This window comes from Streptopelia decaocto (assembly GCF_964273445.1).
Source record: "Streptopelia decaocto genome assembly, chromosome: 6".
In the NCBI taxonomy this organism is placed as follows: Eukaryota; Metazoa; Chordata; class Aves; order Columbiformes; family Columbidae; genus Streptopelia; species Streptopelia decaocto.
The window spans coordinates 44,072,040-44,093,872 of record NC_138660.1 but is presented as its reverse complement, the minus strand read 5'-3'; the positions used below and the strand labels follow the sequence as shown (position 1 = coordinate 44,093,872).

The 21,833-nt window shown below is 40.2% G+C and overlaps 1 protein-coding gene across 6 annotated transcripts in view; it reads right to left on the bottom strand.

The window, feature by feature from the left end:
* Positions 1-1,253: 1,253 nt before the first annotated feature.
* LOC309441494 (titin-like) overlaps positions 1,254-21,833 on the bottom strand; it is a 242,725-nt gene continuing 222,145 nt past the window's right edge. For all 6 annotated transcript variants that reach the window (XM_082056179.1, XM_082056180.1, XM_082056181.1 and 3 more), the window contains 23 exons: positions 19,747-21,813; positions 19,353-19,655; positions 18,966-19,271; positions 18,584-18,874; positions 18,166-18,465; positions 17,739-18,044; positions 17,206-17,511; positions 16,824-17,105; positions 15,936-16,529; positions 15,548-15,835; positions 15,128-15,427; positions 14,387-14,689; positions 13,800-14,102; positions 13,096-13,680; positions 12,499-12,804; positions 12,107-12,406; positions 11,292-11,867; positions 10,894-11,199; positions 10,208-10,801; positions 4,138-10,085; positions 3,888-4,041; positions 2,655-2,948; positions 1,254-2,530 (listed from right to left, as the gene is read on the bottom strand). In XM_082056179.1, the coding sequence (XP_081912305.1) occupies positions 2,232-2,530; positions 2,655-2,948; positions 3,888-4,041; positions 4,138-10,085; positions 10,208-10,801; positions 10,894-11,199; positions 11,292-11,867; positions 12,107-12,406; positions 12,499-12,804; positions 13,096-13,680; positions 13,800-14,102; positions 14,387-14,689; positions 15,128-15,427; positions 15,548-15,835; positions 15,936-16,529; positions 16,824-17,105; positions 17,206-17,511; positions 17,739-18,044; positions 18,166-18,465; positions 18,584-18,874; positions 18,966-19,271; positions 19,353-19,655; positions 19,747-21,813 (15,311 nt within the window). In that variant the 3' untranslated portion in view covers positions 1,254-2,231. The remainder of the gene's footprint in view (positions 2,531-2,654; positions 2,949-3,887; positions 4,042-4,137; positions 10,086-10,207; positions 10,802-10,893; positions 11,200-11,291; positions 11,868-12,106; positions 12,407-12,498; positions 12,805-13,095; positions 13,681-13,799; positions 14,103-14,386; positions 14,690-15,127; positions 15,428-15,547; positions 15,836-15,935; positions 16,530-16,823; positions 17,106-17,205; positions 17,512-17,738; positions 18,045-18,165; positions 18,466-18,583; positions 18,875-18,965; positions 19,272-19,352; positions 19,656-19,746; positions 21,814-21,833) is intronic.

Below are 21,833 nucleotides of genomic sequence, written 5' to 3'. Positions count from 1 at the left end.
AGCAACTGCTCAATCTGTTGTCTCAAAATGTTACTATTTAGTGATGTGTTCTGTGAAACCGAACATTGAAGCTTTACATTGTGACTTTATTAGTGTCATTCTATATTAGCATTTGCTTGGCAGTCTTGTGAAAAAACACTGGCTCAGCAGGTTGGCACATAAAGTTCTTTGTTAAAGCTGTGCTTCAGCAAAGCCTGTAAGTACTTTAAATCCTATTTTTAGGTGTGTGAGTGACTCAGCTGGTTAAAGTTTGGTGTGCTTGCTTAAGTGTTGTGCAGAGCTGGGCCAGAGAGGGACGGGCAGAATGAACATGCTTACGCTGCCAGCCCCGTGTGCTTTTCTCTTGAGCGGGCAAATATGTCTCGGCTCAGTAGAGGCCATGGAAGACCAAGTATCCTGTAGCATTTGTGGAGAAGAGTCCCTGCCTAAATCTGCAGATGCTGTCACTAGTACTTTCTGCTGAGACAACTGACTAGTGCATTTTTAGTGTTAATTTTGTTACGTGCCTGTGCACACAAAGTTGTCTATTTTTGTGTCTTGTATTGAGTTGTTTGTTGTTCTGTTTGTTTTTTTAAACACCTAATGGAATCAGAATGAGAAGCTTTCTTGAGGTGTTTGCTTGGTTTGGGTTTTTTAGTGCTTTAAATATTAAAATAAATGGCCTTTTACACCTCATTTTTATTATTCTTTTACTTGCTTCCTTAAGGAAGAAATACATCTCATATTTATGATTGTTTCTATGTGTTTCTGGTTCCACCACTTTAAAAAGTCCCAAAACTTAGCTCTTCTGAAATCCTTATTTTTACTGTAGTCCTTGTTTCATCCCCATTTATTAGTTTCCAGCATTATCTGGATAGCTAGTGGTTGATAGTAAATAGGCTTATAGGAAATAATTTGAAAACAAGTCTCCTTCTATGGGTATGTCAGCTGACTCAAGAGACGAAGAACTGATGGCCTTTGATCATCCATGGGAGGGCATAATGCTTAGGCATATGGTAGAATTTATCCTTTGTCAATGAAGAACCTGGGAAGAATTTTATTTATTTTTTAAGAAGTCTGTTTTTTCTTTTTTTTAAGGCTGATGTTCTGGTGGCCAGGCTGTTTCTGATAGATGGCTGCATTTTCAACAGTTAGCTACCCTGTTTGCACTGGAAAATTGTATTTCTACCCAGTCTTTTCTTTCAGCAACTCTTTTTCTGTAGTGTAGTACAGGAACTCTAAAACCAGCATAATAAATAACACAGTCTCGCAGATTTTTATGGTGCAGAAAGCATGCTTTATTTCAATTGAACAATTCTATTTCAAGGAGGTTCAACAGCTAACAAGTCTTATAACTACATTAGGAGAACTAAAGCAAGTTGAAGTGCAGGGCGGTATTTGGTGTTGTAACAACAGTTTGTTTTCAAACTGTGGTTCATTGCTTAGTTGCCCGGAGGTGACTACAGGATATCTACTACTACCACACAAACTCAATCACTGCACCCTATGAACCTCCCAGAGGGGGTACTGCTGCTGCACTCGAGTACCTGAATAGCTTAATTGATTCAGGGATGGCCAGGTGATGTTACTTTTTTAAAGCTATTCAGGCAGTCAGTGTGTCAGAAGCAGTACGCAGACAGTGGGTGAACAAAGTGCTGGCCGCTTGCACTTTGTCCAAAAATTGTCAGTCAGGTATGGAAATTATGACACAATCAGATCCAATGTAAAACATTAAAGCAATGCTTACAGGAGGGTAATTGCAAACACCACCAATGCCTTACATTCCTGATTCAACATAAATATTTGTGCATGTATGAAATACTATGCACAGTATCATCTCTTAGGTGTAGGTAATCTTCAACAGGGAGCCTCTCTACCTGTTGAGGCGTTCTTAGACATCAACAATGAGTTGAGGCGCAAAAATTAGTTAAATGTTGAGCAGGGTAGTCGTTTGCTAGGAAACTTTCTCCTGCCAACGGTTAGTTCCAAAAGTTACGTTTCAAAATGTCATAAAATAATTGGTACAAAACTTCATAACCGTTAACTTCGGCTATATACAGTATGTACATGTCAGTGAAAAAAGTGTTTAAAATTCTTAGGTCAATAATGACTATAAGTCATAATGTATAGCTCTGGACTTTGTCTCATTCAGGTAGGTACAAAAATATTTTTTTTATATTTACAGATCAGATATTTCAGTCCATATATGAATCACTTGTAAAAAGACAAGTGTAAATAATACAGATCAAGCTCTAAATTGATCGAATATTAATATTCACAGAGGCAGAATCAGTACCAAATTCATTTCCTAAATTCAGGGTGTAAAGTCCACCGTCGTTCTTCTGGACATCCATGATGATCAGGGTGGTTAGATCTTCACTGGTTTCAATGTGGAATCTGCCTTGCTGGTCCTGACTGGTAATCTTTCTCCCTTTGCAGTACCATGTTATTTCAGGAGCAGGTTCACCCGAAAAGGCACAAGATAGTGTGAGAACTTTTCCTTCGTCGATGCTGATATCGGATGGGAGGGCTTCAATTTTGGGTGGTACTCCTTTACAAAACAGGAGAAGAAACAACAAGTTAGCCTGTTTTCACTAAGCCTGGCAGCAGCTTTGTTCGAAGGACTACTTGAGGGTATTAGAAGCACTAACTCTACCAGGAACTGTATTGCTCACCTCTCAGACCTGATTTAAGCATTTTACTAGTTGAACTCTCCAGTTGAGCCATACTAGATTTCCCCATAATACTGCTGGAGCTCATCTCTACAAAGGATTCTTTCATGGAAGACATGCTTTTGGCAGACATGCTTGCAAATTTCATTTCAGTCATGCTGCTACTGCTGAAACTGCTGAATGAAGCCTCTTGTTTAGAAGAAGCCATTTGAAAGGACTGAGAAGAAAAACTTTCGTGCATGCTTGCGTCGCCACTTGTCTTCAATACTACCTCTTTTGGAGGTTCTTCAATTAGAGCTGGGGAGCATCGCAAACATAGAAGGAAAAACCAATAACGTCACATTAATGGACAAAGTCATGCAGATCTATATGGTTAATTTTACAGAAATGAAGAGACACCATAGTTTGCTTTCAATGGAAATCTGCAGTGGAGTATAAAATTCTTTACAATCGTTTGATTCAAGATCCAAATCACAAACAGTAATTTATAAATGAAACAAGTAGGAAACAGAACTGTTACTAATACGTATAAGCTTGAAGGAAAAACATACTTCAGAAGAAACAGGTTGTCACACAGCGTTTCCTATTAGAACCATTACTGGAATTAGACGCTGAGAAGTAGTAGTGTGTGTTCAGTTCATGTTTGTAGAAGCTGTGAAACATTGTTTCCAGTTCTTACAAGCATGGTATAGCAAAGCCTGTATTTCACTGCATTGTTCTGCAGCTCTACAAGGCAAGAGAAAAGCTCAAGCACTGTAGCTTTCCTTTAAACCCAAGCACAGTCATCACAAGCAAATCATAGCAATGCTTTGATGCTAGGAACTGGGATATGATATAGCCGATATAATACTAAACCCAGTTCAGTTATGGTTAAGTTACCATAAAGATTTTTAACTGTGGAATTACTGTTTTATTGAAACAGATTCTGTTAGTAAATGAAGAAAGAGTAATTGCCAGCACCAAGGTCTCAGCACAGTCATCCTAGAAGGAATGCTCACAGCCTTCTGTTAACATGCATCTCTCAATGTAATAGAGCATTTGTGTGCTCCTCTGTGGGTGTTATGAAGATTACTAATGCTGTTTTAGTTTTGTATTTATAATATACAAAAGAAACAGGAACTTGTTAAAATACCTAAATCAGCATTACCAATGGCTTTTATCATAAGTCATTTCAGTAGATAGACCAAAGCAAATAGTTGTGATTAGTCTGAACACAAGACCGGGGCACAAACTTACGGAGTACAGTCAAAGATGCTGTAGCAGAGCACTGCCCGTGGTAATTTTTTGCTTTGACTGTGTATTTTCCAGTGTCACTCACGGCTGCATCTCGAATCTCAAGAGAATATATGTTTTTAGAACGTGATACTCTGATGTGCGATGAAACAGCAATCTGAGGAAGGAAAGCAAAACAAAACAGAACTTTTTTAAGAACAGTTTTACGGATAATTCGATTTTTTTCAAGTAAATGTATTAAATAAATACTTACAGGTTGATTATTCTTAAACCACTCAATTTCAGGAGAAGGATCCCCAGAAACTTCACAGGTGAGCAATACATCTTGTCCTTCATTGACATTTTGAGACTTGGGCTGCATGATAAATGCTGGTTCATTGGAGCGCTCTTTAGAAAAGGTCAGAACATACTGGCATTTAATAATGCCTTCATCAGTTTTACCCTCACAGGTGAGTATACCTTCATCTTTATTACTAGCCTTTCTGATAGTTAGTGTGTGATCACTTCCAGAAACACCGTATCTGTAATCATCTGAATTTCTCAGCTCCATTCCATTCAGCACCCATTTTACTTCAGAGGCACCAGGAATGTTGGCTTTCAGTGTCACTTTCTGCCCTTCGGACACTGTCATTTTAGTTGAAGAAGCTTTAATTTCTGCTTTCGATTGTTTGACATCTTCAGTAACAGTTGACTTTTTAATGACTTCTTGAACTGCTGCTTTTTCTTCAGCTGCCACTGCTGATTTCTTCTGGGTAGAAGCTGTAAGCACCTCTTCTTCTTTCTGAACTGATTTATGAGTTTCAGATGCACTTTTTACCTGAGAATGGATATTTTTAAATACTTGGCCAGTAAACTGGAAGTTAGTTTTTGAAACACCTCCTTCCCCAGTAATTTCACAGGTGTATTCTCCTTTATCAGATTCCATGAGTTCATGGATTTTAAGCTCATAGGTGCCATCTGCTGCATAATGAAACTTGAAATGATGGTCTTCTTTCAGTTTTTTGCCATCTTTATACCAAGCCACTTCTCTGACACTTAAAACACTGCTTTCAACTGCACAGGATAATTTTACCTTATCTCCAAGAATTTCTGCTTTCAGTTGCCGTTTTATCCTTGGTGGAGAAGCAGTTGGTAATTGTACTTTCTCTTCTGGTACTGTTTTGTCTACAGGTGGTGACTTCGCTTTTGGAGGGCTACTGATGGGTTCAGGAGATTTCACTCGTTTAGGAGATTTAACTGGCTCTGGAGACTTCACACGAGGCTCAGGAGATTTGATTCTTGGAGGTGATGTAATTGTTTTTTCAGGAATTTTTGTTCTTTGAATGGTCAAAGTAAAATGCGCCTCCTGTCTACCTTCAGAGTTTTCCACCACAACAGTGTAACTTCCTTCATCTGACATCTGGACTGAAGAAATTTCAAAGGTAGACTTGTACTGTGTTCGGGTCACTTGGTAGCGCCTTGAAGAAACAATGGGTTGACCTGCACGGAACCATGTTATTGTGGGTGCGGGTTCGCCATCAACGTCACAGGAAAATCTTGCAGTCTCCCCTTCAGAAACTGTAATTGACCGTGGTTTTGTAAGGATTGTTGCTGGCAGAGTGCTTTTAAATGCTCTCTGTACAGTCCTCTCTTCCAGTGATTTTTCTTCAGCTGCAGTGATTTTTTCTTCAGAAGAAGCATAATGTTCATATGATAAAAGTGATTCTCTTGTTGCTGACATTTCTGATTTCACCTCTCTTACTGAGGAACTTGCTTCCGTAGCAGATGCTTTCTTAAATGAGGAGATTGCATATGCCTCTGTTTTTGTCAAGTCAGGTAAAATTGACCTTGGTACTTCTTCATCTCTCCGCTGGGAAGAGTATGTAGTGTAATCTCCTCCAGTAACATCTAGTGTTGCATAATCAGAGCATTCCCCTTTGTAGTTTGTGCATACAGCCCGGTATGTTCCACTGTCATCAATGTGGCAGTCGAGAATCTCCAGAGTTAATACACCACTGGTATTAGTAAAATGTATCTTACTGCTCTCCTGGAGCTCAATACCATTATGGTACCACTTCACTTCAGCAGTTGGTTTTGACTGGACATTTAGAATGAACCTGGTATTATGGCCACACGGTACCCGGTGTGAGCGCATTCTCAGGGTAATGCGAGGAGCATGGTCAAGGGTGAAAGGCTGCTGAGTCAGAACTTCATATTTCCTTTCCATAGTTTTCTGAGTTTTCAAAGCAGATTTCATGGACTCATATCTAGAAAATATATCAAATCTCGCCATCCTCTCAAACCGAGAGAGTGATCTTTCACTAGAAACTGGGCTAGGTGAGCGTGGTCGAGTTCTCTCTGGTGTCGGGGATCTTCTCTCGCTTTCTTCAGGAGGCCGTGAGCGAGGTCGAATTAATTCAGATACAGGACGCATCAACTCAATGTAAGTTGGAGAAAGAGATCTTCTTCTCCTTAGTAACCTAGAGGGAGGTGAAAATTCTCTGTGAGTGTGTTGCACCATTTCTATTTCTTCGTCTTCTTCTGATGCGATCTCAATTATTTCTCTTTCCCTCCTTCTCCTGAGTCTACGCTTTTCCTCCTCTGCCATATATTCGAGTTCACTCTTGTATTCAGAAAGTCGTTGAGCAGTGCCAACAGGACGGAGCAATTCTTCATCTTCTCTTTCATCCATTATTCTTTGCTTTTGTTTAGGTGGTCTGTAGGCAGCCCTGTCATGGCGTTGACGAAGCTCTGCATAGCTTGCGCTGGTCTCAGGTTTAGTTGGGATGTGATAAGTTGAATATCTCAGTTCTCTTTTTCTTTCTTCCTCTGAACTGACCTGTGCTCCTGCAGTAGAATACCGAAGTGCAGACAGTTCAAAGCGTGGGGGACTTCTGCTTGGTGGGGAAGCAGAAAAGCCTAACTCCAGCTCTTCTTCAAGGCGCAGTCTTTCCTCTTCTGTTCTCTTCATGGCTAAATAGTCATCAATAGGCAGGAGTAATTCCTCATCAGACAAGTCACCAAGTGATCGCCTTCTTGGTCTATAGTAATATTCATAATCTGGAGATGGAGTACGTCGACGAGCTGGTCTCACAATTTCGAGGTCATCTTGTGTTAGCTTTGGTATACGCCATTTAGGCTTATACTGATCAGAAATGCGTGGCAGTGGCATCACATAGAACTGCTCCCACCTGGAAAGACGTATGCGTTTCTGGCGTTTCTGAACAGTTCTCTCAAGTTTTCCTGGCATTTCGTACTGGTCTCGCAGCCTCTTGTACCACTTCATGTCTGACAGAGGTACAAAGTGTTTAATGTTCTGATCTTCCTCAATAGTAGTGCGCACATGTTTACGAGGCTCTGGGACCTCGTATGGCATACGAAGTCTTCTTTCTTCCTTCTTTTCTTCTTTCTTAATTTCATATTCACCTTTGACAGTCTTAGTGCTAACAGCTGGTTTATATAAGATAGCAGCTTCTCTGAGAGCCTCTTGTGCAGTTTGTGTCAGTGGAACAACTTCAGTGCCAGAAAGGATTTCTGCCATTCGTAAGGTTTTGTCAATTTGCCTCTGTACATGCTTTTCCCGCTCTTCTTCAGTCTTGTACTCACGCTTGATGTATTTCACACGTTCAACTTTTAGATAAGCCTGGCAGCTTGTAGATCCAGCACTGTTTGTAGCAGTAACTCTGTAATAACCACTGTCTTCTGGTAAAGTATCTCTGATATGCAAAGCATAATAATCTAAACCTTCGTGAACTATATCGAAGTTAGGTCCAAAGGACAGAGGTTGACCATCTTTCTCCCATGTCAGCGTTGGTTTTGGTACACCAGACACCCTGATCTCAAAACTGACATTTTGGCCTTCTTGACATTCAGCATTTGCCAGCAGCCTCTTAAACATTGGCCTTAGTGTGGCATCTGCTGGAGGTGGATGTGGAATCACAGTCAGCTTAGCTTTGCAGCTGTCTTCGCCATATCTATTGCGTGCCACAATACTGTATTCAGCATCATCCTCTTCAGTGACATTATTGATGACAAGTTGATAGAGACCCTTGTCTGATTCAAAAGTATACTTCCTATCATCATCACCAGGTTTGATTTTCTGGCCTGATTTGTACCATGTTAAGCGAGGTTCTGGGTGAACTGTTATAGTTACTCCAAACCTTACATTTTCTCCAACATATGCAGTGCGGTTATACAAAGGCAGAGTAAATTCTGGTGGACGCTCTAATAGTCTCATAGTATCAACCCGTCGTTTCACTTTCCTAACGGTTCTGCATCTGTAGTGCTCAGAAATTTCTCTCACACCTTTAACAAAAAGTTCTGCATAAGAGCTGTCTTCACCATAGTCATTTACTACCTTGCATCTGTAGGTACCATCATCAGATTTAGAAACGTCTTTGACATACATGGTTGCCACACCTTCTTCGTATTTGATTTCATATTTCTCATTGCTTTCTAATTGCCTCATACCAAAGTACCACGTGACTTGTGTGGACTGATCATAGTTTTCAATCCTACACACGTATTTGGCATGCCCTCCTTCTTCTGTAACAGCGTGTTTTATCTGCCCAGCAATGGGACCAATGTCTATTGGTGCAACTTTAACTTTAGCCACCGTTACACCTTTCTGAGATCTAATCGCACCTCCACAGGAAATGCGGGCTACAGACACAACTGTGTTCCACTCTTTCTTTACAAGGGTTTGATAGTAACGCCTGTGCCTCAAGGTTTTGATGGTTTTAGTGCTGATCTTTTCTGTCTGCTGTTTTAACCACACATGGTTAAGCGCTTCAGCAGCTGTCATCCGAGCTTTTCTTTCCTTTACTAGGAGGCGATCAATGAAGTCCATGGCCTCAATACTTATGTCTTTGAATGCTTCATCATCAAAGTTGTATTCAGCATTTAGAATATTTTCAATAACTTGTTGGTTTGTTTCAGCAATGAAAGGATTAAGGCCACTGAGAAGTATATATGTTAGAGCACCAACTGACCACATGTCAGTAGCTGTGCTGACCAAATCATGATGATGTACTTCAGGTGCACAATATTCAGGAGAAGTGAACTGGAGTCTAAAGCTGTCTCCGGGCTTCAATTGTCTGGCTTGACCAAATTCAACAATTTTAATTACAGAGCTTCTTCTTGTGAAGTAAATAATATTGTCTGGTTTAATATCAAAATGTCCAATGCTGTGGCGATGTAAAAATTCTAGTGCATCACAGACCTGACGCACGTAATTTACTATTTCTCTTTCATTCAGTTCAAATGAAGCTGTGCTGATTCTTTCAAAGATGTCAACTCCAGAAATGAATTCAAAAATCATGACCAATTCTTCTAGGCTCTCAAATGATTCATGAAGATACAGGATATTTTGGTGCCTAGCAATGTTTAGAATGGAAATTTCTTTCTTTACCAAAACCTGGTCAGCACCCTTTACTTTGACAAACTTGGCCAGGTAGGTCTTTTTTGAAACTGTCTCAACACAGCGGTGTGCAATGCCAAACTGTCCACGTCCGAGCTCTTCTGCGATCATGTATTTGTCATAGAGTTCCTTTGTAGAATGGTGAGCTGCTTTGCCTGTGGTGATTTCTCTGGTCTCATCAACTTCTTCGTCATAGTTCATTACTCTGGTCTTATCTTCCTTTGTTATAATTGGATCAGTAGGTTCAGAAGGCTGGCTTTGGCCAAACTTGTTTTCTGCAATTACACGGAACTGGTACGTGGTCTTGCCAAATAGGTTCACCACTGTGTATCGTGTATCACGAGCTTGTGCAACGCGAATCCATCGCTCTGCTGTTGTAGCACGTTTCTCAATAATGTAGTTTATGATCCTGCTACCACCATCAGTAGCTGGTTCATTCCAGGTTAAGTTGACTGAATCCCTTGAAATGTCAGTTACCTTCAGACCTCTTGGTGGATCAGGCACATCAGCCACATCTAATTCAACTGTTTTTTGGTCAATTCCAAATCTGTTTTTGGCACAAACAATGTAGAACCCTGCATCTTTTCTGTCAACGCCATTGGGGAAAACAAGAGATGTGAATGATCGCGTAACAATGACTTGGTAGTGTCCATTAGTATCAATGAGGTCTTGTCCCTTCTGCCATGTGATCACAGGTTGAGGCTTGCCACTGAATGGGATCTTGATGCTCACTACTTCCCCACGGAGGGCATGAACAGCGCCCATGCCTTCCAGGTTTTTGGGCAAGTGAATCTTTGCAGGAACTGGAATAGAAAAGAGGAAGAAAAAACAACACATGACCAAAAGCACATGAGAAAAGTACCAACAGTCTGTATATTCAAAGCTTAAAAACAATTTGTCTTAGGAATCAAGACCCTTCATTCACCTTCAACGTCCAAAGAGGCAGTGCCAGACACAGATCCTCCTTGGTTGGTAGCTCTAACTTGATATACTGTGGCATCATCATCCGTTACATTTGTGATGACCAGTTGGTGATATCCACCCTTGAATTCCTGTATCTTGATCTTTTCACCATCTGGCATGATTTCTTTGCCCTGTTTGTACCACTTGACAATTGGCTTAGGATGACCAGTTACTTTGCAGACAAATGTAGCATTAGCTTGAAATTTCACATTCAGATTCCTTAGTTCTTCCTTGAAGTGGGGAGCTTGAATTGGTACATCAGATTTTGGAATGACTGGTTCTGATACCTCACTCCACTCACTTTCACCACCAAGATTTTCACATTTTACACGGAACTCATATTCAAGACCTTCAATAAGATCTTTCACAGAGTAGACGGTTTCACGAATTTCATCTGTGGTTACAGAAATCCACTTGTTCTGTTTTTTCTCACGCTTCTCAAGATAGTAAGTTCTAATCTTTGCACCGCCATCACTTGCAGGTGGCTTCCATGAGACAACACAAGAATCCTTTGTGACAGCACTTGCTACAGGCTGACCAGGTTGTCCCGGTTTTTCTGTGAAGAATAAAAAGGTTCAAAAACTGAAGTGAGCTTGGCCTTATTAATTACAGGGGCAGACAGAAATTTATATTTTGGCAGCCACTTACCAAATGGAGGCTTCATAACAACAACAGATGAAACTTCCAGTGCTTCACTAATGCCGTATGTATTCTGAGCAGAAACACGGAAATAATAGCCTGCGTTTTCAGTTAAGTTAACAATTCTACAGGTTGTGCCTGAAATGCTTGAAGATACAAGTTGCCATTCTGCTCCTTCCTTGGCTTCACGTTTCTCTATGATGTAATTCGTTATCATAGCACCTCCGTCATCCTCTGGTGGTTTCCAGCTTATCACCACAGAATTCTTCAGTATAGACTCTATAACAATTGGCCCTACTGGCTTATCTGGCTTATCTGTAAAAGAAAAAGCATGATATTTTTAGTTCTTTTACCAGTAAATATTTGAGAAAATATTCCACAAAAATACTGAAAATAAAATCAATTACCTTGTATTTCCACATTAAGTACAGTATCAACTGTTCCAAATGTGTTACTGAGTTGCACTTTGTACTTCCCAGCATGAGTTCTGTGCTGGACATTCTTAATAGCAAGATGAGTATAATGCTCTGTGTTCTCAATAGTAACTGTTTCTGATCCTCTCAAAGGTTTGTTGCCATGGAACCAAGTTATTGCTGGTACTGGTCGGCCAATATACACAACATGAAGGCGGAGGGTGCCACCTGCACCTGCATAGTATTTCTCTTTCAATGGGAAGCCAGGATGGAACTGAGGAGGAGCCTGCAATAGTAGCTTGGCACTAGTTTCAATTTCTCCAACATCATTGGTAGCCATACAGGTATAGAGCCCTTCATCCTCCTGTTCATCTGTTAATACTGTCAGTGTATGGTTGCGTCCATCAGATGACATTTTGTATTTTCGGCTTTGCACCAGTTCTTTGCCAAAGCGGTACCATTTAATATCAGGCAAAGGTCTCCCAACAATCTGGCATGTCAGCTGAGCTGATTCACCCAGTTTAGTGGTAACATCCTGCATTTCTTTTCTTATGGCAGGTGCTTCTCCAGCTATGACAAAGAAAATTAAAAGATAATGAAGATCACTATGACATTTTCCTCTGTATTACTGGAAATATATTTTCATTTATACTTGTGCCTATTATACTTGAAAGACTATGCTTTAGGACAGCCATTATGGCAAATAACATGCAGAACAAATAGGCAGCATATTAAATATGGCACCACAGGTTATGACACAGTGAATCACAACAATATCACCACAAATATAACAGTATCTTTTTGCTTACATGTTAATTTAGTTTTCACTGCCATAGCAGTCCTTCGAGGTCTGCTGAGGCCAGTCTGATTTTCTGCAAAAACACGGAACTCATATTCCGTAGCCTCTAGTAAACCTCCTACTGTAAACTGCCTGTCTTTGATGAGTTCTTTATTGCATTTTTTCCAGGTACTTTCTCCAGACTGGCGATATTCAACCCAGTAGCCAAGGATCTCTTTGCCACCATCACTTTCAGGTCGTTCCCATTCTAATGTGATGCTGTCCTTAAATATAGAAGTGATCTCAATTTCTCCAGGTTGGCTTGGTTTATCTGAAAATAAAAATAGATACAGAAAATATATTCCTCTCTAAATGTCAGGAAGTTGCTCTTCCAAAGTTCTGTTAATGCAAACACTTTCTTACCAAATGGATCCTTGCATACAACTGGTTCAGAAGCAGGACTTGCTTCACTTTCACCAATGTCATTTTGAGCAATGATACGGAATTGATATTCAGCATCTGGAACAAGTCCTGTGACTGTGTACATTGTAGTGGTAATCTGTGTTTTATTATGACGGACCCATTTTTCTGTAGATGTCTCTTTGCGTTCAATATAGTAGCCAGTTACACGAGAACCGCCATCATCTTTAGGTCTGGACCAGGACAAGTTGACAGAACTCTTTGTAACATCAAGTACTTCAGGTGGGTTGTTTGGAGGCTCTGGAGGATCTAATAATAGAAATAATAGTGACATAAGCATTGAAAGAGTTGCATATATGATTGCAATTCTAGAACCATAAGGTAGTCATTAAAATTATTAAGCAAACAAAAAAAAACCACAAAAAAACCCAAACCCAAACAAAACCAAAAAAACCCCAACCAACCAACACAAACAAAAAAAAAAAACCAAAACCCCAAAAACCCCAAACCAACACCTCCCCTCCCCCCCCTTCCCCCCCCCAAAAAAAAAGCAAACAACAAACCACAAAACAAAAAAAAACAACAAAAAAGAGGACTTACTTAGAGGTGTCTTTGGTACCGCTGGTTCTTCAGATTTGAGAGATTTGCTAATACCGAAATGGTTTTCAGCAGAAACACGGAAGTGATATTCCACATTTTCTTTAAGCCCTTTTACTACTAGTGATGTCCCTTTCACTCTAGAATCAACAGTGTACCAGGCAGTCTTCGGTACTTCTCGTCTCTCAACAATATAACCTAGGATATCTGCACCACCATCATCTGTAGGAGGTCTCCAGCTTACTCTGACAGAACGAGCTTGTATATCATCATACTCAAGTGGCCCTTCTGGTGGATTTGGAATGCCAATCACTCTGACTTTAATATACGCAGCTTTTTTGCCACACTTGTTTTCAAGAGCCAAATCATAGGTGCCTGAATCTTCTCTTTCTGCATCTTTGATCACAAGTTCTGTGTGAGTCTCAGAAGTTGCAATCATGGCTCTCTTGCTGATGTCGTGTCCTTCTTTTGTCCATTTGCATATTGGGATGGGCTTACCCTTAATGGGTATTGTAAGCCTGATAACTCCACCTTGTCTCACCATGAGACCTTCCTGGTATTTTTCATCAAGTTCATAGTCAGGATATTCTGTAAACAAAATTAACATGTTATGCTATATCTGTTTTACAGACACTATCGTACCTGCTTTTGGCAAAAACTTTAGGACAACTTTCTATGAGAGTTAAGACTTGAAATGTCTTTCTTACCAAGCATTTCTGTTATTTTGACTGTTCCTGGCACTTCAGCAGGTTCTCCTGGCCCACCAGCATTACAGGCTAGCACACGGAATCTGTACTCTGCACCCTGGGGGAGATGTGTCAAGGTGTAGTCACGAATTTTGGTTGGCGTGGTATTGCATTTGGTCCATTCAATTTGATCAACCTTCTGCATCTCAATTAAGTAGCCAGTAACTTTAGAACCACCTTCATCTTCTGGTGGACTCCAAGCCAGGGAGACAGATGTTCTTGTAGTATCAGTGACTCTTGGATTCTGAGGTTTACCTGGAGGAGCTGGAAGAGAAGATCAGATGGGAATGGTGGGATCTTTTTTTTTTTTTTAATGAATATTTAAAAGATGTAACAAATGATAACTTGTAACATATGATCTCTATTAAGTCTATAGGATTTATCCATGAAAAGTTAGAATGAAAGGTTTTCATGTTTTTGTTTTCTCCAGTCAGAATCTCATTTGTTAATACACCCAAATAAATTTCCAAATTAGGAAAAAGAGTAAATTTTACTAGTATCACTCCCTTCTGCCATAACGTGCTTAATCTATGTAGGAAATTACGTACCAATTGGGTCTCTGGCAACAACAGACTTGGAAGGACGGCTGGGTTTCCCAGTGCCTCTGGCATTGATTGCTGTGACTCGGTGTTCATATTCTAATCCTTCAACCAACCCAGTGGAACGGTAGCGAGTCATAGTGACTGGAACTTTATTTGCACGGATCCATCTGTCTGCTCTAACTTCCTTGCGTTCCACAATATAACCAGTAATCTGTGAGTCACCATCGTCTTCTGGAGGATACCAAGTTAAAGTCATGCCATCTCGAGAGATATCAAACACTTCCGGAGTGCCAGGAGGACCAGGAATACCTGTAAAAACATAAAAAAGATTTAGTTAAGAAAGCTTTAAATGATTCTACACATTTGTAATAAGCAAGATATTCTGAATTACAACGTAATACCTATGTCTTATCAAACCCTTTTTATCAGCAGATACTAAAGTAGTTTACAAACTAGGTCAGTGAAATACTCCTGTTTTGTAATGAGGTAAAGCAATTTTAAAAACCCAAGCTGACAATCCAAGTTTACTATCCAGGTTCTGTGCCGTGTGTCTATAATGCCTATATAGACTTATTTTTGTCCGGAAATATAACAAGACTACTGTGCATCATAACGTACCATTTTATTTGCCAAAAGGAAATAGTAAAATCTAGAAAAAAAAATCTTATATATGTGTAGATACAGAAGCCCATTTAAATATATGTTCTTATTTTTAAAGGTAGAGAACAAGCAAAAATTCAGACTTACGGATTCTGCTCTTGCATTCTACGATTTCAGACTGCAGGTAAGATCCGATTCCAAAGCGGTTTGTAGCAGCCACACGGAACACGTATTCTGCACCTTCAACAAGTCTGGTGAACTTAAACATTGTCCTGGTTACTGACTCTGACACTGGCAGCCATCCAGGACGGTGAGCATCGCGCTGTTCCACCACATAGCCGCTAAGGGTAGCTCCACCATCCAGCTCAGGTGGCTCCCAGGAGATGGTTACATAATTTGAGTCAACGTCGTCAATTCGGATAGGTCCAACAGGTGGTCCAGGTTTGTCTAGAAGAAAAAGAAAATTAAAAGACAAAAAAAAAAAAATTGAGAAAAAGAATCATATTGCTAATGTAACGAAGTTCAGATGGAGAAAGATCATGGACAATTATTTTCATAAACACTTACCAAGGATTATAACCTTTATTGTATCACTAACTGTTCCAGTTGTGTTCTTCAGTTCAAGTGTATACTCTCCAGTATCATGTATGGTGGTCTCACGCACAGTTAATTTAGCTGTTTTGGCAACGGTCTCCATTTTTGTGCGTTCTGATTCTTTTAGTTTAGAACCAGCAAAGTACCAAGATGCAACTGGAGGTGGTCGTCCTTCAATTGGAATAGCTAACTCAATGGGCTTGCCAGCAGGTACATGAATTGTCTTCTGAGGTATTCCAGCGAAGTCAATTGTTGGCAGAACTAAGAAAAGCAAATAATTGATATTTTAATATCCATTTTATAAATATTACATTCATTTGGTGTAAGCTTCACCCTGTTATTTTTAACAGTAGATACTTACCTTTTTGGTCTTGTACTGTCACTGCTGTGACAATCTCTCGTGGCTCTGACACGCCCTTCTGATTCTGTGCTCTGACCCTGAACAAGTACTGTTCACCTTCATTGAGAGAGATAATTGTATGTTCGTAGACAGTAGGCTTCAGTGTCACTACCTTCAACCACCTTTCTGTTCCAGCTTTGCTGGCCTCAATAACATAGCCAGTCAATCTGCTGCCACCATCATGTAGGGGTTTCTCCCATGCAAGAGTAACAGTTGATTTAGTGGTGTCAATCACTTCAAGTTTTTGTGGTACCATGGGGACATCAGATACTAGTACAGCATCAGATGTTTCACAGGCTTCACCGATGCCATAAATATTTTCTGGTAGTACTCTGAAATAATACAAAGCTCCTTCTAGAAGTCCAGTAACTCTATAAAATGTCTTGCTGCATTTGGTAGTGACAGTCTTGTAAGCTCTCATGGATGCTTCACGTTTCTCAATTATATAATTGCTGACTGGGGCTCCACCGTCAATGGTTGGAATATCCCAAGTAAGCGTCACTGAATCTTTTGATCCCTCCTTAATTCTCACTGCAGCTGGTGGACCAGGTGTATCTAAAATAAACAAAAAAAAATGTTATCCATTTGGATCCCTTCCTTTTACAGTCAATGACTGATTTTGCATTAAAAAGCAACACTGGAAACAACACTGGGATTTTATTTATAAACTAGCACAGCTTTAGAAACTATGTATTTTTCTTTGGATTAAATTGTTTCTCTTGACTTCACAAACATTCTCATGTTATTCAAACTGCAAACTTCCTTTGGAAATGAATGCTTTTCTTACTCCTGAGGAAAAAGTGCACTAACAGTGATACAATGCCCATGTACAATTGTAGCAGTACTTACCATACACTTTTACAGAAATAGTTGCAGATTTTTTTCCTGATTGATTTTCAGCCTCAATGACGTATTTTCCAGCGTCATACCGATTAACTTTTTCCACAATAAGCAGAGTGTAGCTGTCTGTAGTATCAATAATACCTCGACTTACAAGGTCAACACCCTCCTTGCTCCATGTGATTACGGGAGCAGGTCTGCCAGATACAGAGACCATTAGGCGCAGGGAACCACCAGCTCTCACTGTAACTGTCTTCCTCAGATCATCGGCAAGCTCAAGCTCAGGTGTTTCTGATGAAGGGTGTAAGAAATATGGAATTAATTAATATTTTAGTAGTTCTAAAGGAAAATATATTTATTCATTAAAATATATATAAAGTATTCAAATTACCTATTCTTTCCACAGGTTCTATTTCTGCCGATGATTCACTAAATTCACTCATACCATTCACATTTGTAGCAGCGACTCTGAATTGGTATTTCTGTGTTGTTTTAAGACCAGTCACAGTGAACTCAGCATTCCTCAAAACGGCAGTTGTATGTGGTCGATACCACTGTTCAGTACCTTCTTCTTTCATTTCAAGAACATAGCCTAAGAGGTCAGCACCACCATCATATGTGGGCTTGGACCATGCTAAACTTATGCTGTGCTGAGTAGTATCCACAATTCTTGGAGCTGAAGGTGGTGCAGGAGTATCTTTGAAAAAGAAGAAAATGCATTTCACATTGATGCAGGAAACATTTTACAGTAACAGCTAATGCCAGGAAATGCATTTAAAATTAACTGTAACTGCTTTTAAGTTTATTCTAATACTAGCAGTGAGAACATACGTGGTTTTGGGTATCTTAATTGAAGCATCAATGTGGGTTTATTCTCCATTATTATAAGTAAATATTAAATATGTTTTAAATGTGGCAACTTACATGATGGTTCTTTACATAACATGTATTGTGAAGCTTCACTAGGCTCACTGTTCCCAGCAGCATTCACTGCAGTGACACGGAACTGGTACTGGCCGCCTTCCATGAGTCCAGTGACTTTCAGTCTGGTATCATAGATAGTGTAATCTCTGTTCACTCGTGTCCAGCGGAGACTTTTCTTTTCACGTTTATCCACAAGATAGTCCTTAATCTCACTGCCACCATCTGATTCTGGCTTAGTCCACTGAATAATGATATGTTCCTTGCCAACACTCACTTCTTCAGGAGCACCAGGCTGTGTTGGGATAGCTGTGTTGTTTTTTTTTTTTTTTTTTTAAGGTAAAAAAAAAGAAATATTATTTAACAAATTGTTTATCTGTGAGAAATATTCCACAAATTCTGATGCAGAATGGAAGGTATAAACACTTACTGAAAGCATTCCTGGCAATCACAGGTTCTGTTTCAAGTGGAACACCTGGTCCGTATTTGTTGACAGCTCTTACACGGAAGATGTATTCGTTATTTTTAATAAGTTTTGTTGCCACACATGATAAAGTCTGGCATTCAGCTTCAACAATAACCCAGTGAAGTCTGCTGGTTTCACGCCTCTCTACGATATAGTGAGTGATTTGTGCACCTCCATCTTCCTCAGGAATGTTCCATGCCAGAGTACATTTCTCTTCTGTTACTCTGCTAATAGTGATTTTGCCTGCGCATGGACCTGGTGAATCTGGTAGAGAAGAAAATAAGTATTTTTATTATCAGCTAAGGAAAAACATCTCATTCTTATTTAAATAATGTGGGGGTTTTGGTATACTGATTATGAATATTAATCATGGGATACATACCAAGCACTTTGACAAGAACAGAGAGTTGTTTCATCCCACTGGCATTTTTAACTGTTAGAGTATATTTTCCACTATCACTTCTGTCACAGAACTTGATAATTGCAATGGCTCGTTTGTTGGTGTATTGCAGAGATATCTTTTCACATAGCTCCAGTTCCCTGTCACCTTTGGACCAGAAGACTTTTGGTTCTGGTTTCCCACCAACGGCCGCATCGAGAACAAGATCCGATCCAGCCCTAATGGTCACGATTTCTCCCTGCAGTCTGGCATCGAGTTCAGCCTTTGGTGGTGCTGTCATAAGGAGAAGAGATTAAAATCAAATTACATGACAGTACTAAAAATAAAACATTGTTTTTAATTGTTTCAAGTGAATATTTCTTACAGTATTCATCTTTGCAAATGACAGCACCAGTCGATTCAGATCCTTTGCTAATCACACCAGCAGCATTCTTTGCTAGTACACGGAATTCATATGCTTCATCTTCACTAAGAGCTGTCACCGTAAAATAGTTTTCTGAGACAATGGTGTAATTGCATTTCAGCCAGCGTCCATCACCAGATTTATCATATGGTTTGCGCTCTATAATATATCCAATGATTTTGCTTCCACCATCATAAAGGGGTGCTGACCAGCTCAGTGACACTGTAGATCTGGTGACATCTGTTACTTCTGGTCTTCCTGGTGGATCTGCAGGAATAAAACAGAAAAATGAGAAATGCAATTCTGTTTTGGCTTAAATAACAACATAACTCTAAAAGTAATACTTACCAACTGGATTTTGAGCCACTACAGGTCTGGAAGCTTCACTAGCTTTGCTAACACCTGCAGCATTTAAAGCGTATGTTCTGAATTGATATTCTAGGCCTTCCACCAATCCTGTGACTTTGTAGTTGCATTCACAGCACGGCACTTTGTTTTCCTTCACCCAAAGGATGGTGTTGCGCTCCTTCTTTTCAACCCAATATCCAATTACTTTGCTGCCACCATCATGATAAGGTTCCTCCCAGCGAATGGCCATGGCAGTTGCAGACACAGAATAGACTTCTGGCCTTGAAGGTGGGCTTGGTGGGACTAAACACAAAAAAGACAGGGAGGAAAATGTTACTTATCACAAATACCTCAGCCAGAGGAAAACACCAAATTTTAAAAGTGTTTCACTTACCAAATGGATGCTCAGCAACTATTGGTTTTGATTCAAGGGGTTTGCTGACACCAAATCTGTTTTCTGAGCTTACTCGGAAACTGTACTCCTGGTATTTTGTGAGATGAGTGACTTTGATCTGTGTACGCTTCACACTGGAATTTACCAGCTGCCATGCTGTTGTGCCAGATTCACGTTTCTCTACAATGTAGTTGGTAATGTCACTGCCACCATTATCTTCAGGTTCTTTCCAGGTCAACACACAGGATTCAGCAGAGACAGATGATATTTCAATTGGGCCAGTGACAGGACCTGGCCTCCCTATGACTACCACTGTGACAGTAAATGTTTTCACACCAGCAGTGTTTTCAAGTGTGAGGTAGTATTTACCGGAGTCACCTCTCATACTGTCCTTTACAGTCAGTGTGGTTCTGTCTTTTGTTGTCTTGATGGTCACTCTCTCAGTTTCCTTCAGCCTCATCTCCTCAAGTTTCCATGTCACTTTGGGAGCTGGGCGCCCACTGATTGGTATATCAATAGTAAAGGTGCTTCCAGCCTTGCATGTTATGAGCTGTCTGCTTATTTCACTGAGATCTGCTGTTGGTTCAATCTGTGGCTCCTTAATAATAACAGAAGAGAAGGCTTCTCTTGCCTCACTGTAGCCAGCATCATTCCTTGCCTTGACCCGGAACTCATATTCAGTGTTCTCCACAAGGCCTTCAACAGTGAAAGTAAGCTGTTTGGTTTGTCCAGCTTCAATCCAGGAGTCAGATCCTTTTTGTTTCATTTCAATAAGGTATCCAGTAACACGGCTACCACCATCATGGTCAGGTTTAAGCCAAGCTAAAACTACAGAAGATTTGGTTGTATCAACAATATCTAGTCTCTTAGGTGGAGCAGGTTCTTCTGTGGCTACAACTGGTTCTGTTAATTCAGAGGGTTCACCTACACCATATTCATTTTCTGCTGACACTCGGTAGTAATACGGCAGGCCTTCTGCCAGATCAGTGACCTTAAAGATTTGTCGAGTGCACTTTGAACTCACCACTTGCCAGCTACGACGGCTTGCTTCCCGTTTTTCCACAACGTAGTGGTGGATACGTGAACCTCCATCCAGAACAGGAGCATCCCACATTAAAGTAATAGATTGTCGAGTCACATCTTTAAATGTAATAGGACCTGGTGGACCAGGTGTGTCTAAAACCTTGACAGTAAATGTGATAGACTTGCTTCCACTGTTGTTTTCCACAGTAAAGACATACTTGCCAGCATCATTTCTATTGCAATCCTCCACAGTCAGTGTGCTAAATGAATCAGTTGTTTGAATGTCAGCACGCAAGCTAAGATTAGCATCTGCTTTGGACCACACAGCAGTAGGAACAGGTCTTCCAGAGAAGGCAATAAATAGACGAATGCTTGCACCTGCTCTTACAATATGAGTCTGCTTGAAGTTTGCATCGATATCAATTTCAGGTGCAGAAAGCCTGTCCACAGTTTGGACTGAAGCAGGAATTTCACAACTTTCTCCTTTGCCAGCACCATTGACAGCACTAACTCTGAATTTGTAATGTTCTCCTGCCTCCAAATCAACAACGGTATATTTAGTAGCAATAACAGTCTCTGCATTGACTTTCTGCCATGCTTCAAGATCAGCTTTGCACATCTCAATGATGTACCCAATTATTTCCATGCCTCCATCAAAAACTGGCTTGGTCCACTCCAAGGTTACACTAGTCTTCGATGTATCTATCACCTTTACAACGTTAGGAGCACTTGGTGGGTTGACTGGTTCCCTACATTTAATCAGCTTTGAAACATCACTTGGAGGTCCAACTCCTGCAGCATTTTCAGCCATGACATGGAATTCATACTCATTGCCTTCAATAAGGCCAGTTACTCTGTGTCTGTTCTCAGTAATGGGCCTCTTGCTGGATACTTTAACCCAGCGCATGCTCTTCTTTTCTCTCCTTTCTAGAATATATTCATTTATCTCACTTCCACCATCTGATTTTGGTCTTGCCCATGTGAGTGTGATACTGTCTCCTGTTACATTGGTAGGCTCTGGAGTTCCTGGTGCATCAGGGAGAGCTAAAGAAAGAAAAACATCA